This window comes from Bombus vosnesenskii, unplaced genomic scaffold (assembly GCF_011952255.1).
Source record: "Bombus vosnesenskii isolate JDL3184/JDL3185 unplaced genomic scaffold, Bvos_JDL3184-5_v1.1 scf7180000016277, whole genome shotgun sequence".
NCBI classification, from domain to species: Eukaryota; Metazoa; Arthropoda; class Insecta; order Hymenoptera; family Apidae; genus Bombus; species Bombus vosnesenskii.
Window position 1 is genome coordinate 1 of NW_022884346.1, and position 13,256 is coordinate 13,256.

Genomic DNA, 13,256 nt, shown 5'->3' on the forward strand with positions numbered 1-13,256 from the left:
GAGCTGACGTTTGATCGAGACTGACTCTTCGCTCTTATCTTTTTCCAAAGGAAAGCTTGATGTGGGTGTACCCTTTGAACGAAGAACGCGGATTCGTTATTCACACCTTTTGTTAATGAAGTGAGGGTAAACGTCCGCGATGCCGATTGGTTATGACCCATGCTAATGAAGAAGGATATGAGGAAGTCTCCTACCAACGCGGGTCGGGGGTGACTTCATTCCTGGGGAAAACCAGTCGTTTTCGGTGGACATGTGTTGGGTTTTCCCATTCGGTGACTACCTGCTTTCTCCGTGATTTTTAAGAGCCTAATAAAATCAAGGACTTTTCCCAAATTCGGACATAAACCGAAAATACTTCTAGACAAATAGGTTGATTGGCAAACATTTGGAAACAATTGAGCTAGAAGTTGACGTTTTATGGTGGGTCCTTGAGTTTATTAAGGGTCAGGAAGAAGGTAGGTGGGCCGCTGGCTGCCAGGTAACGTCGGCTGAAGTGCAGATGTTCCATACGACGTAACAAAATATACTTAAGTGTTTTTCCTATCACTATCACGATCTACACCTCAGGTATTTCCTAACTATGTCAACATTATACCTTGTTTTACCAAATGTCCAGCTGGGCAAATTGTAAAGTACAAATTGAATAATAAAAGAAAAATTATACCTTGTAAATCGTGTAAGATATTCTCGCGCTATTGTAGCACATTTATCTTGCTGGAAATATACATATACACGCTTTTTTCAAATATCATGAGGAAGACATCTGATCTTTAGAAATTGTTTGCCAAGAAAATTAGATATCTATCCGTTGTTAAGCTTTGTTCATAAAAATATGATTGGATTAAGTTGTTATATTCAAAATGTTGCACCAAACATTAACGTTTTTCTTTCCTCGTTGTAAGGAAAACGTAGCCAAATTGTGGTAATTTTAGATTGACCATTTAGGTAAATGGTTCACATTTATCATTTTTTCGTGATTTTATTAATATTTACAACTAGCATATTAAAACGCTCGTAAAATCCTGTATTATTATCAGATCAAAATTTGAAACTTGTGCATGTACATGCTGTTGGAAATGGCTGGAAATAACTAGATTGTAATGTAAAAGATGTCAAAATTATATTATTATTTTGTATTGTATTCGTATTGCTATCTTGTACTCTACTGCCAAATACTCGATTGTATAAATTACAAATATACTCTAAGCAATTTATCATATTTATATCATCATATTACATCAAATAATCATTTAATTTATACCAAATATAATAAAGATTAAAATACATCTCATGGACTGGAATTATTTCAGGTGCTTAAATTTTGACTCACCTGACTTTGCATAGGTTCGGTGTTTATTTGGCACATATAAGCACCGGAATCATTTTTTTGAACATTTGACACATGTAACTTCCACGTATTGTGCCCATTATGTGTAACTGAGAGCCGTGGATTATGCGCTATTAAATGTGTGTGTATCGTCAAGATTGCTCGAGAATCGGATCTCATCCAAGCTATCTGTGGAAAATATTTAAATTGTTGTCGTGAAAAAGTAAAACTACATTTTACATTATATAATGCACTACATGTAATAGTGGCGTTGACGCCACATTTAGTTTTTGATGCATTTGTACATACAGAATGTGTGAAGGATTTGACAGTTATCAATAAATTTCAAAGAAATTTTTCAGGTAATAGAATGATTTAAAAATATTAGTTTTTAATTGTTCGGATTAAGAAAAACCATTAGGTGATGACTAAAATTTGTAATTAGCAGCCTCAGTTTTGCAACTTTCTTTGTATATTATATACATTGCAATCCGCTATCGGTCAGCTATCGATCAGTGCAGATAGTAAATTTCTTTTATCTGCAAGTTCAATCTCTTGACAAATTAAATTAGAAGATGTTTTTCTACCTTCTCCCGCGGCAAAATGCCTGAAATTCCAACGGCTTTGAAGCTACCTCTCGAAAATAAAATGACCCGAAGACAAGCCGCAAAGGCTTTCAATATTTCAAAAACGACGAATGCGAAGACAGGTACACGTCGAATGCACAGATCAAGAAAATATTAATTACTTTACCTGTGATATATGTAAAAATCAAATTTGGATAAGAATGTGTATTCTAACATCTTTTTTCAACATTGTTAGTCATTTACAGTAAAAAATCTACTAGTTAAATAATTGATCGGTACTGGACGGCAATTTTTCGTTTCCTACGAGTTACAATATTTTTGTATTCTTACAAACGATTAATTCTCATTGTTGAATTTGACGAAATTAATCTTCCTCCTCTTATTACGCTTCATTTGCACTACCAACTCATTTTGTTAATTTTAATTTCTATCGACTCTATCCTAAGATAAAACGAAGATCTTGATTACTTTATTTACAACCATCGTCATAATCGTTATTATTCACAAGCAAGGAAAAACCGCAAGACCAGCTCGCGCAAATGCAAACTCAAACCGCTGACTTTGCTTGTATTAGCATTATGTGTTAAAGACTGAGATAATTTATCCAAATCTCAAAAATCTTTTCACTTTCATGAAAAATGAACAAAATTAATTTTAAAGCATTAAAATGTGGATTGTTTTTCTGGAGAATTCAAAATTCGTAGCTGCTCTCTTTGGTTTTTATACCTACAGGATCGTCCACCTAAATTTATTCGTTCGTGGATTTGTTCGTTCAAACTGACAACAGTTATGTCATGATTCCGTCTAGACAGACATGGAATGTGCATGTAGCTCGGAACCCACACGCGCCAGACTAAATGAGAATAGAAACAGTGCAACATACACGCAGGGTATTACAATCACGTGCGGACGGCAGTGCAGTTATATACTGTGGCTTGAAAAAATTTCAAAACTTCCCTTTACGTTACCAGAAAGAAAGAAATAAAGAACATTTAGATGCGTAAAAGATTCTTTCGCGTACAATTCTGTTAATTATTGTAAAGAAAAAAATGTCAAATATACCACAGGGTATATAGTTCCCTTTATGGGTAGCAAGTTTTTGTGAAATTTTTTTGCTAGACGCTCGAACGCTCGGCAAACGTTCGGCTTTCGCGTTGAGAACGTGCTATGCTTCCATTCACTTGCCCTTAGACAGTTCGCTGTGGAATGCCGAAGCGTGCAGACGTGTTTCTAGTGCCCAGCGTAGTCCGAAAACAACACGTGTCGCCCAACCGTCGAAAGTGAACACAGCCAAGTGTCCCCTACCCTTTAGGGAGAAGAAAATCCCACGCACCTAACCACAACCCGAAAACTAGCCTCATAGCCTCACGACTAGTTATTCATTCCGAATTAACTAGCTCGATGATGGCCCAGCAATCGCGAACAGGCTCTCCGGAGCAGACTCGCAGCTACCCGTGCTACCTCCCCCGTGGCAGAAGTGTCGCAGAACTCTCCGCACCAACGACGCTAATACTACCAAGAAACGGAAAATAGAAACAACAACACAAATAAACACTCACAACAGGTTCGCAGTATTGGAATCCTCAAACGACGCCATGGAAATCGTAGAACCGCCACCAAATCAACAATCACAGAGAATCCCCCCTCCCCCACCAATATTTGTAGACGACGTCATCGACATGCAGACAATGATCAAGTCCCTAGAGAGAGATATCTCCAAGGAGGATTATAACCTTAAGATAAGTAACAATAAAGTAAAAATACTGCCGACGAACCCAGAAGCTTACAGAAAACTCACCAAGATACTCAGGACCCTGAACGCCAACTTCCACACCTACCAACTCAAACAGGAAAGGCCTTTCCGGGTGGTCCTACGAAACATCCACCACTCAGCAGACATAGACGAACGCAAATACGAACTCTCAAAACTCGGCCACGAAGTCATCAACGTAAGTAATATAAGGCATAGAGTCTCGAAAGACCCGTTATCCTTATTCTTCCTAGACATAAAACAAAAGCCGAACAATAAGGAAATCTACAACATCAGTCGCCTAATGAACGCGATAGTAAAGTTCGAACCACCGCTTGTGAAAAAAGAAATAGTGCAATGCAAAAGGTGCCAAAGGTACGGTCATACGCAGAAATACTGCAACCATACTTTCCGCTGCGTTAAATGCGCAGGCACTCACTCCACTGACCAGTGCGCCAAATCACCGGAAACCCCAGCGAAATGCATCCACTGTCAAGGGGACCATCCTGCCAACTACAAAGGCTGCTCAGCCTATAAAACACTATACACGAACAGGTACCCTAAGCTCAGAGCAAAAGAGGTATCCAACCAAACACCCAGCCCGCCGAAATTCACGACTACCCCAACCCCCTCAACCAACCAAACACCCAGTCCTACCAAATTCATCACCACCTCAACCTCCTATGCCCAAGCAGTACAAGGCATCCAAAATAACCCGAACAGCCAAAGGAATCTTCCCCAAAACAGTGTCCCCAACCCACCTAACACAGACAATTTCTCTAGGCTTGAAAAGTTGATAGAGAAACAATCAGAGCAAATAAATAACTTGCTATCGCTACTAACACTCATCGTGGAAAAATTAACACGCCCCGACGCAAAATAAAACCAAGGCGCATAGCACTCTGGAACGCCAACGGTCTAGCGCAACACAAACTTGAATTAGAACTCTTCTTAAAACACCAGCAAATCGACGTAATGCTCGTATCGGAAACCAACTTCACCGACAAGAACTACCTGAAAATAAATGGTTACAAATTCTACCATACCCAACACCCCAGCGGGAAGGCCCACGGTGACACCGGAATAATAATCAAAGCAAGTATTAAGCACTACGAATTTCCATCATTCCAGAAAGACTACCCCCAAGCAACAAACGTAGCAATAGAAGACTGTCATAGCACAATCACCTCAGCAGTATACTGCCCTCCCAGACACTCCACCGCCAAAGAAGACTTTGATAACTTCCTGGACACCCTGGGCAATAGATTCATAGTTGGAGGAGACTATAACGCCAAGCACATCCAATGGGGCAGCAGACTGGTTACAGCAAGAGGCAAAAACCTCTTAAACAGCATAACAAACAACAACCTCAACTACCTCACCACATACGAACCCACATACTGGCCCACTGACACCAACAAAATACACGACCTTCTCGACTTCTTCGTAACTAAAAATATCTCATCAAGACACGTCAAGATCAACTCTTCGGCTGATCTCTCCTCTGATCATTCTCCCGTGATAGCAACAGTCAGTTCAACAATCATCGAGAATACACCTAATGGCTCCATTCACAACCAACACACCAACTAGCAGCTCTTTAGAGAAGTCTTTACACACTCAACCTCAGCCTTAACTCCACTAAAAACAAAGGAAGATATCGAAGCAGCCACGGAATACTTAAACACGAGCATAATAAACGCAATCCGCCTCTCCACACCGACAAAGCCATCTAACAGCAAACAAGAATATCCCCAATACATACTAAAAAAATAGCAGAAAAATGTAGACTAAGAAGAGTATGGCAGACACATAGAATACCGGATGACAAACGCAAACTAAACAATCCAACTAGAAAGCTATCCAAAACAATAAAAAAATTACAAAAACGACTGTTTCCAAAAATACCTCGCCAGCTTATCCCCCACAGCCGACTCCAACTACTCACTATGAAAGGCCTCCAGGAAACTCACACGTCCCCCACAAATAATCCCACCTATCCGCCGTCCGCAAGGTGGATGGGCGCGAAGCCCTATAGAAAAAGCCGACCTGTTTGCAAAACACTTGTCAAAAGTATTCAAACCCCATTCCCCCCAAGCCGCCGCGGACGTTACTGAATACCTGCACACCCCCTTCCAAATGTCCCCTCCTATCGAACCCTTCTCCTCTGCAGAGACTATAGAAACAATCAGTCGCCTAAACCCCAAGAAAGCAGCAGGACACGACCTAATAGGCAATAAAGCAATCAAGGAACTTCCCACAAAAGGGATAGCACTCATCACATCGATTTTTAATGCTATCCTTCGCCTGGAACACTATCCTAAGGCCTGGAAAATCTCATTGATTACCCTCATCCCTAAACCCGGTAAACCGATATACGAAACCTGCTCCTATCGCCCAATCAGTCTTTTACCTACCCTTTCCAAACTATTCGAGAAGATGCTCACGAACCGACTCCTTCCAATCCTAGAGAACTTGAAAACACTCCCAGATCACCAATTCGGCTTCCGAAAACATCATTCAACAGTAGAGCAAATCCACCGCTTAACTCATACGATCAGCCAAACACTCGAAAAGAAAAAATATTGCTCAGCGGTCTTCCTAGACATCCAACAGGCATTCGATAAAGTATGGCATGAAGGGCTACTATACAAACTTAAAAAGATCCTACCTCGCCCCTACTACTCCATCCTAAAATCTTACCTAACCAATAGACAATTCATGGTTAAATGCCTAGACGCCACTTCCGCAACATTCCCAATAGAAGCCGGCATACCCCAAGGTAGTGTCCTCGGACCCCTACTGTACTCCATCTACACTGTCGACCTACCTATATCAAACGATATAACAATAGCGACATTTGCAGACGACACGGCGCTATTAGCTACCCACGCAGACCCGGTAATAGCCTCATCCACTCTCCAGCGAAGTCTCGACTCCATGGAAAAGTGGTTTCACAAATGGGGCTTCAAAATCAACGAAAAGAAATCCTCACATGTAACCTTCACGCTCCGAAAACAAACCTGCCCCCAGGTCACCATCAACAACGCAACAGTTCCTAGCAGGGACACAGTCCGATACCTGGGCATGACCCTGGACAGGAGACTAACGTGGAAGAAACATATCTCAGATAAAACGAAGCAACTAAAGGACAAACTAAAAAAACTCTATTGGCTCACGGGCCGACGCTCCAAACTAAACATACAGAATAAGATTACCCTCTACAAGACCGTAATAAAACCTGTCTGGACCTACGGAATCCAACTATGGGGAACAGCAAGTAACTCCAACATCGAAATACTACAACGATTCCAATCGAAAACGCTAAGATCCTTAATAGACGCACCTTGGTATGTTACCAACGAAACCATCCATCGCGACCTCAAGATACTCACAGTCAAAGAGGTAATAGCAAAATACAGCGACAGATATAGCAAAAGCGTCAACAAACACCGAAACCCCCTAATCACTGGACTACTTGACACGACGGACCAGATTCGCAGGCTGAAGAGGCACTACCCGCTAGACCTAAACGCTAGATTCATTTAGTTATCCAAACTAAGCATATGCACTTACCTATAATACCTACAAATTATACCTATCTATAACAAGTATTAACTTATTGTAAATAAACAGCCATGTCACTGCGCCACGCCAGAAAAATTACTGAAAATTCTCAACGCGAGAATTGATTGTAATTTCAACAAATAAATAAAAAAAAAACTTGCCCTTAGAATTGTTGAGACTAGTCGTGTCGAGTGTTTTCTATCAAATGAAACGCGATAATCGTGAAGTATTAAATGTATCTCATCGTAAAAGGTACCGTATTTCTCAACAATTTGAAGAAAAACATCAAATAATCGTTCGTTAACCAAATGTGAAAGAGTTTTCGGAAACGGTTGACACCATATTAGCTCACAGTCAATTCTGTTTTGCTTTCGATGTAAGCTAATTCTCTACTAAAGAGTAGGAGCATAAAGCAAATCATTCTTATTTCTATTCTAAATACGGAGTTATGATATATACGAATATTAATCGTCATAGCTTCGTTTATTTTCACAATGGGCGCGTACAGCGAAAAAAATTACAGAAAGAGGAGGAAATGTCAAACTCCATCGCCGCTGTTCTGTTTATACTTTCGCACGTTGCTCTACGACCCTCAGGGCAGACTTCCTCGTTCGCACTCCGCTCATCGCTTCTGCTGTTCATTCGTCCCGCTCTCACTCCGCGACCGCCAGACCTTGTTTTCTTTAACCTACTACGTATATGCTACCACCATCTCGTTCGGTGGTATGAATATTCGTCCTTTGGTAATTCCTCGTCGAAGAAAAGCCAAAGCACTACGATCTATCACAGATATGTTATCTTTGAAATATCTATAGTTCATTATATATATGTCGGAGATGAAAGAATACCGGAGTCTTTGGAATTTTGGTTAATCCCGCAACATTGTAACCTAGAGTCTACTATAGCTGTAATTAAACAATTGTAGTTATTCAATCCGATTGTAATTGTTCGAGAATTGTGATAATGAGCTTGGGCTCGAGGCGACAGCCAGTCGCCGAACGTACCACGGTCACGGGATGAACGCCTTGTCTAACAAAGGCATGGAATAATTCTATAGCTCTCCTTAGTTGTAACACTCGACAGTAAACATTCCAACGGTCTCTGTCCCGTAGCTCGCCACGTGCAGACCCTATTCTTCGAGTAAGATGATTGCCAGATGTCGATGCGTCTCCGCAGTACATGTTCAGCTAGCCCGAGGGCCCGTTATAAATCTTAAGATTTAGCCAACTAAAGTCCTTCAAACAGACAAACAGTCTTTGTCCCAACTACGGGAAGATAGGGGAGACATATTTTTCAACGAGCGGCGTCTCCCACTAGCAACTTTCCTTCGAGGGCGGCTAGCATCTTTTTCTAACCACCGATATGGAGATTGACCAATTAGCAGCAACGTCAATTTCCCTTACTTTCTGAACGAAGGCTTTTCTCGACGAATCCGATGATCTCGTATCCTTAGACACACCCCATTATAGTTTTCCTCTGTGACATCATCGGGACGGGAAAGGCATTCTCGCTCGCGATCTCATTGATGAAAGGAGTAACTCTTTACGATCAGTGAATATTACGCGTCCGACTTAGATTTTGTGAGTACGTTCATCTATCATCCCGTCGACCGCGGATTCGTTATTGAACCTAGGATCATTGTCATTAGTTTCTCGAGTACCTAACTACCGCGGTTACTTGTCCGGTTCTATAATAATCGTATTTGCACTAGTCAATGTCTTCTCTATTGCGTAACGACAACGTGTAACCCAAACGAAGATTCGTTTCACGCCCCTAACCCTAATTCTAATGTAAACCCGACATATATGTGCGTGAAATGGTAAATATGACGGCTTATTTTATGAGTCACTTGCATTATCAATGGAAATGAGTGTTATAGATATCGCCTACTTTACAACATGCGTGTATATATATATTGGTAAATATAAGTGAGAATTATATGTATAGTTATAAATATTGTTTGTTTACAGGTGGATAGCATAAGTATTTGGTTTCGTGCGTAGCGTACAGGTGCTTTACAGTTCTACGGTGCGGATTGCTATTCCTTGAACTAAAAAAATTCTTTCGATGTCAGTCAGATTATTGTAAACGATCATGCATGGGAGGCATGATATAGCGGGTTGTAGGTCCGTTAGGTTTATATCACACATACGACAGTGTGATATTTGTGTCCTTGCAGGTACTCCGCATAGGAAATGAGTGGGCGGGTCGTCGCATGGGTCCTGGTCGTCTGGATCTAGGTTGTCGAAACAGTCTTTACAAAGATAACCGTTATCTAAATGGTAGACGGAACGTATCAACCGAACACAGAGGCAAGACTGAACATCCTCCTTCGCTTCCAGATCGAATGCGGGTACGGGCCCGTCTGGGTCCTCTATGTCAGAGTTGATGAATTCGCCACCCGTTCTGTACATACATACAAAAACAGTTAATATATATATATTTTTATATATATTTCGTTCGGATCTGTTCCTTTGTACGAATACTGTATCCCTGTATATAATATAATATATATAATATGTTATGATTATGTTAGTTGTTATTTATTATATATATATTTTCCTTATCTCTCCCTCTCTCTCTTTCTCTTTTTTTTCTCCCTCTTCTTCTTTTTTTTTTTTTTTATTAGTACCTAACATTGCTATCATCGCTAGGCGCAGAAACACGTCCGGGAGCCTGGCGGTCCACCTTCGAACGGCCGTGGTCGTGAGATGACGACCCAGTGAGGCCCACTTGACTACCCACGACTGCGCCGGTACTGGACCCCTGCACCGTAAACGTTTTTCTTTAGTTTTTCACAATCCATTTTGTTTTATTATAAGTTTCGCCTAGGTCGTCCTCGAGTTTCCATCCTGGTGCCACTCACTCTTTCGCACTCTACCCCGGTCAAGGCCGGTGCAGGGTGACGGGGAGCCCCACGAGAAGGTGAGGTGAGTGGTCTTGGCAGATATGGGCCCACCTACTTCATCGAAATTCTCCGCACCGGATCGGCGAGCTGGCGGGTACCAAAGGCACCGACCAGCCGCTACCCGACTATAGGAGAATATCAGGTCCATCGGGGTTTCCCAGGGCGTGGTCCTACGCCCTGAGAACCCATATCCGCCTCATGCTCCCCAACCTAACCCCAACCTAACCCCTCGTCGCCCTCGATAGAAAGTTGCTAGTGGGAAGCATCGTACGTGAGAAAAACTAATTTTCCCGTGTCAAGCCGTAGAAGACAACAGTCTTTAGAAAGTGATTTAGAAAAAAGATATTTGTTGGGTCTGAAGGACCTTAGCTACCAAATTACTGGGATTTATGATGGGTCCTTGGGACTATTGAGGGTACGCAACAAGGATGAGCGGACATCTGGCTCCCGGCTGGCCCGCGGTGTATGGCCTGGTCCAAGTAGAGGTTCGCCCGACGTAACACTGAATGATATTTTTTATTTGCATATTCAATTTTAAGAATAATCCCAAATAAATTAGGTGGAGTAATTATATTATTCATATCAATTTTATTTTATATATAATTCCATCAATTAATTTAAATAATTTAAAAAATAATAAATTTTAGGTTATTAGTAAAATTCTTTATTGATGATTTATTAATATTTTTATTATATTCACTTGATTAGGAAAACAAATAATTGAATATCCATATACTAATTTAAACTTAATATTTACATCATTATATTTTATATACTTAATCTTTTCATTTTTTAAAATAATATTTGAGATTTCTTATTAAAGAAAAAAAAATAAGTTAATGAACTTGAATAAGTGTATGACTTGAAATCATACCATAGAAATAAAACTTTCTATTATCTTAAAAATTATTTTAAATTTGATATTATTTACAAAACCTTTTCTTACTAATAATATTCTAATTTTAAAAATTAATATTTATATATATATATTTATACTATAATATTAATAAATTTCTAATTATTTAATAAAAATTTAATACAAAATTATCCTTAATAAATTATATGTATATGTATTAATAAAAATAATATAATTATAAAATTAAAAATAAAAATATTTAACTAAACAATTTATTCAATATAAATAAATTAATAAAACCCATAATTAAAAATATAATTATATTAAAATTTTAAATAATAAAATAAAATATAAAATATAAATATTTAAATTCAGACAATTTAATATAATTAATATATAATATAATAATAAATTTTTATAATAATAATTTATTATAAAATAATTGAAATTTCTTTTTATTAATAAAATTATTTCCAAAACTATTATAAATAAATAAATAAATATCTTATTAATAAAATTATAAACATATATATAAGAAAATTTAAAATACTAATTAATGTAAATTAAATAATTAATAAAATATTTTAATAATTCTTCTATCAATTTTAAATCAATTTCTTTATAAATTATTTTAAATAATTAAACATAATACACACACATCCAATTAATAAATTTATTAAATGATTAAAAAATTATTATATTAATTGTAAAAAATAATATAATAATTAAAAATTTAGTATGTTATTAAAAAAAGATTATTTTCAATATATATATATTAACAACATAATTTTAAATAATTCATTTTAATACTAATCATTCCCATCTTTATAAAATCAATATAAATTTTAAAATAATAAAATATATTAAAATACTCTATTTATTATAATAAATTTATTAAAACAATAGCTAAAAATTTAATTTTATTAAATTATAAAAATTAGTATAAATAAAATATTTAAAATTATAAACTGCTAAGTTTATAGAATATAATAAAACTAACATTAATAATAATATAATAACAATAATAATAAATTTTAATAATTAATAAAATTTAATTTTAAATAATTTAATAAAATAAATTTAAAAATTTAAACTTCAGTAAAAAATTATCTAAACACCATATTATAAATATTTATTTTTAAAATTTATACAAAAATAAATATAACTTAATGAATTTTAATATTAACTATTAACAAATAAAATTAATTTAAATAATATTCAAATCAAATATTTATAAATTAATAATAAAACATTATAAGTTATATAAATAAATAATAATAATACATTAAAATATTTATAATAATAATAATAATAAATTAATAATATTATTTATTAAACTTAGTCCCTGCCTTTCGGCTTTGGACGACTTCCGGTTTACATACTTTCTTATATTACTACTTAAGTCACCTTACAGTACACTTATGCTACCTTGTAATACGACATATGTTTCATTGCACCTTTATTTTGCCCTAACCCTTCTGCCTGTCGTTCTTTGGCCTTTGATTCTAGCTGTATTCTCTTCTCTTCTCCATTATCTCTTTCAGCACTGCTAGCCCCTCTCCTGTCTCCTTTAGTGTCTCTTCCAGTCCCTTTGATCCATCTGTTACCTCACATTCTTCCAGGATATGTCTCCTATCTTCCTCTCCTTTATTGAACAGCCTGCACCTTCTTTCTTCCTCCTCTTTCCAGTGCTCCCTTGCCTTAGCTACGTTGCCGCATCTATATCTGGCGAGCGTGCTTCTCTCCTTCCATTTCATCGCTTGTTTCCTTGCATTCTATTTCTCTCAGATTCTTATTTATGCCTGTTAGTATGCCCCCTCTCGCCCTTCCCTTCTTCTTTTCTTTCCTTGCTGCTCTGCATTTCCAGACGTATTCCTTGGGCAGTCTATGCTTTACCCTTTCCCATTTGCTTTCCTCTGTCCATGTTTCTGTGAGTCCGATTACGTCAAATGACTTCAGATATTCCCATACCTCTTTGTCCTTGTTCAATATCCCTGCTATGTTGCAGAAGCACAATTTCAACCCCTTTGTGTCCCCCTCGCCCCTTTCTTTCTCCTTATCTCAATCTCTCGCCTCTCTCTTTCTTTCTTCTTCTAGCTTCTCCTCGCCTTCGTTCCACCTGTACCATCTATCTTCTATTTTCAACTTCTTGTACCCTATTTTTACGTACTCCCGCTTTTCCCTTATTGCTCTCGCTATTCTTCTTAACTTTTGTCGAATTTCCCTTTCCTTCTTCGTTAGGTCGTTATCTATGTATATCC

The 13,256-nt window shown here is 37.6% G+C and overlaps 1 protein-coding gene across 1 annotated transcript; it reads right to left on the bottom strand.

Annotated features, from left to right (window-relative positions):
• Window positions 1–9,169: 9,169 nt before the first annotated feature.
• On the bottom strand, window positions 9,170–9,664 carry LOC117242736. The gene is made up of 2 exons (XM_033509639.1): window positions 9,258–9,664; window positions 9,170–9,221 (listed from the first exon to the last, which is right to left on the bottom strand). Exons 1-2 carry the CDS (start codon window positions 9,643–9,645, stop codon window positions 9,196–9,198), a joined length of 414 nt encoding a protein of 137 aa, XP_033365530.1. The 5' UTR covers window positions 9,646–9,664; the 3' UTR covers window positions 9,170–9,195.
• Window positions 9,665–13,256: the final 3,592 nt, after the last annotated feature.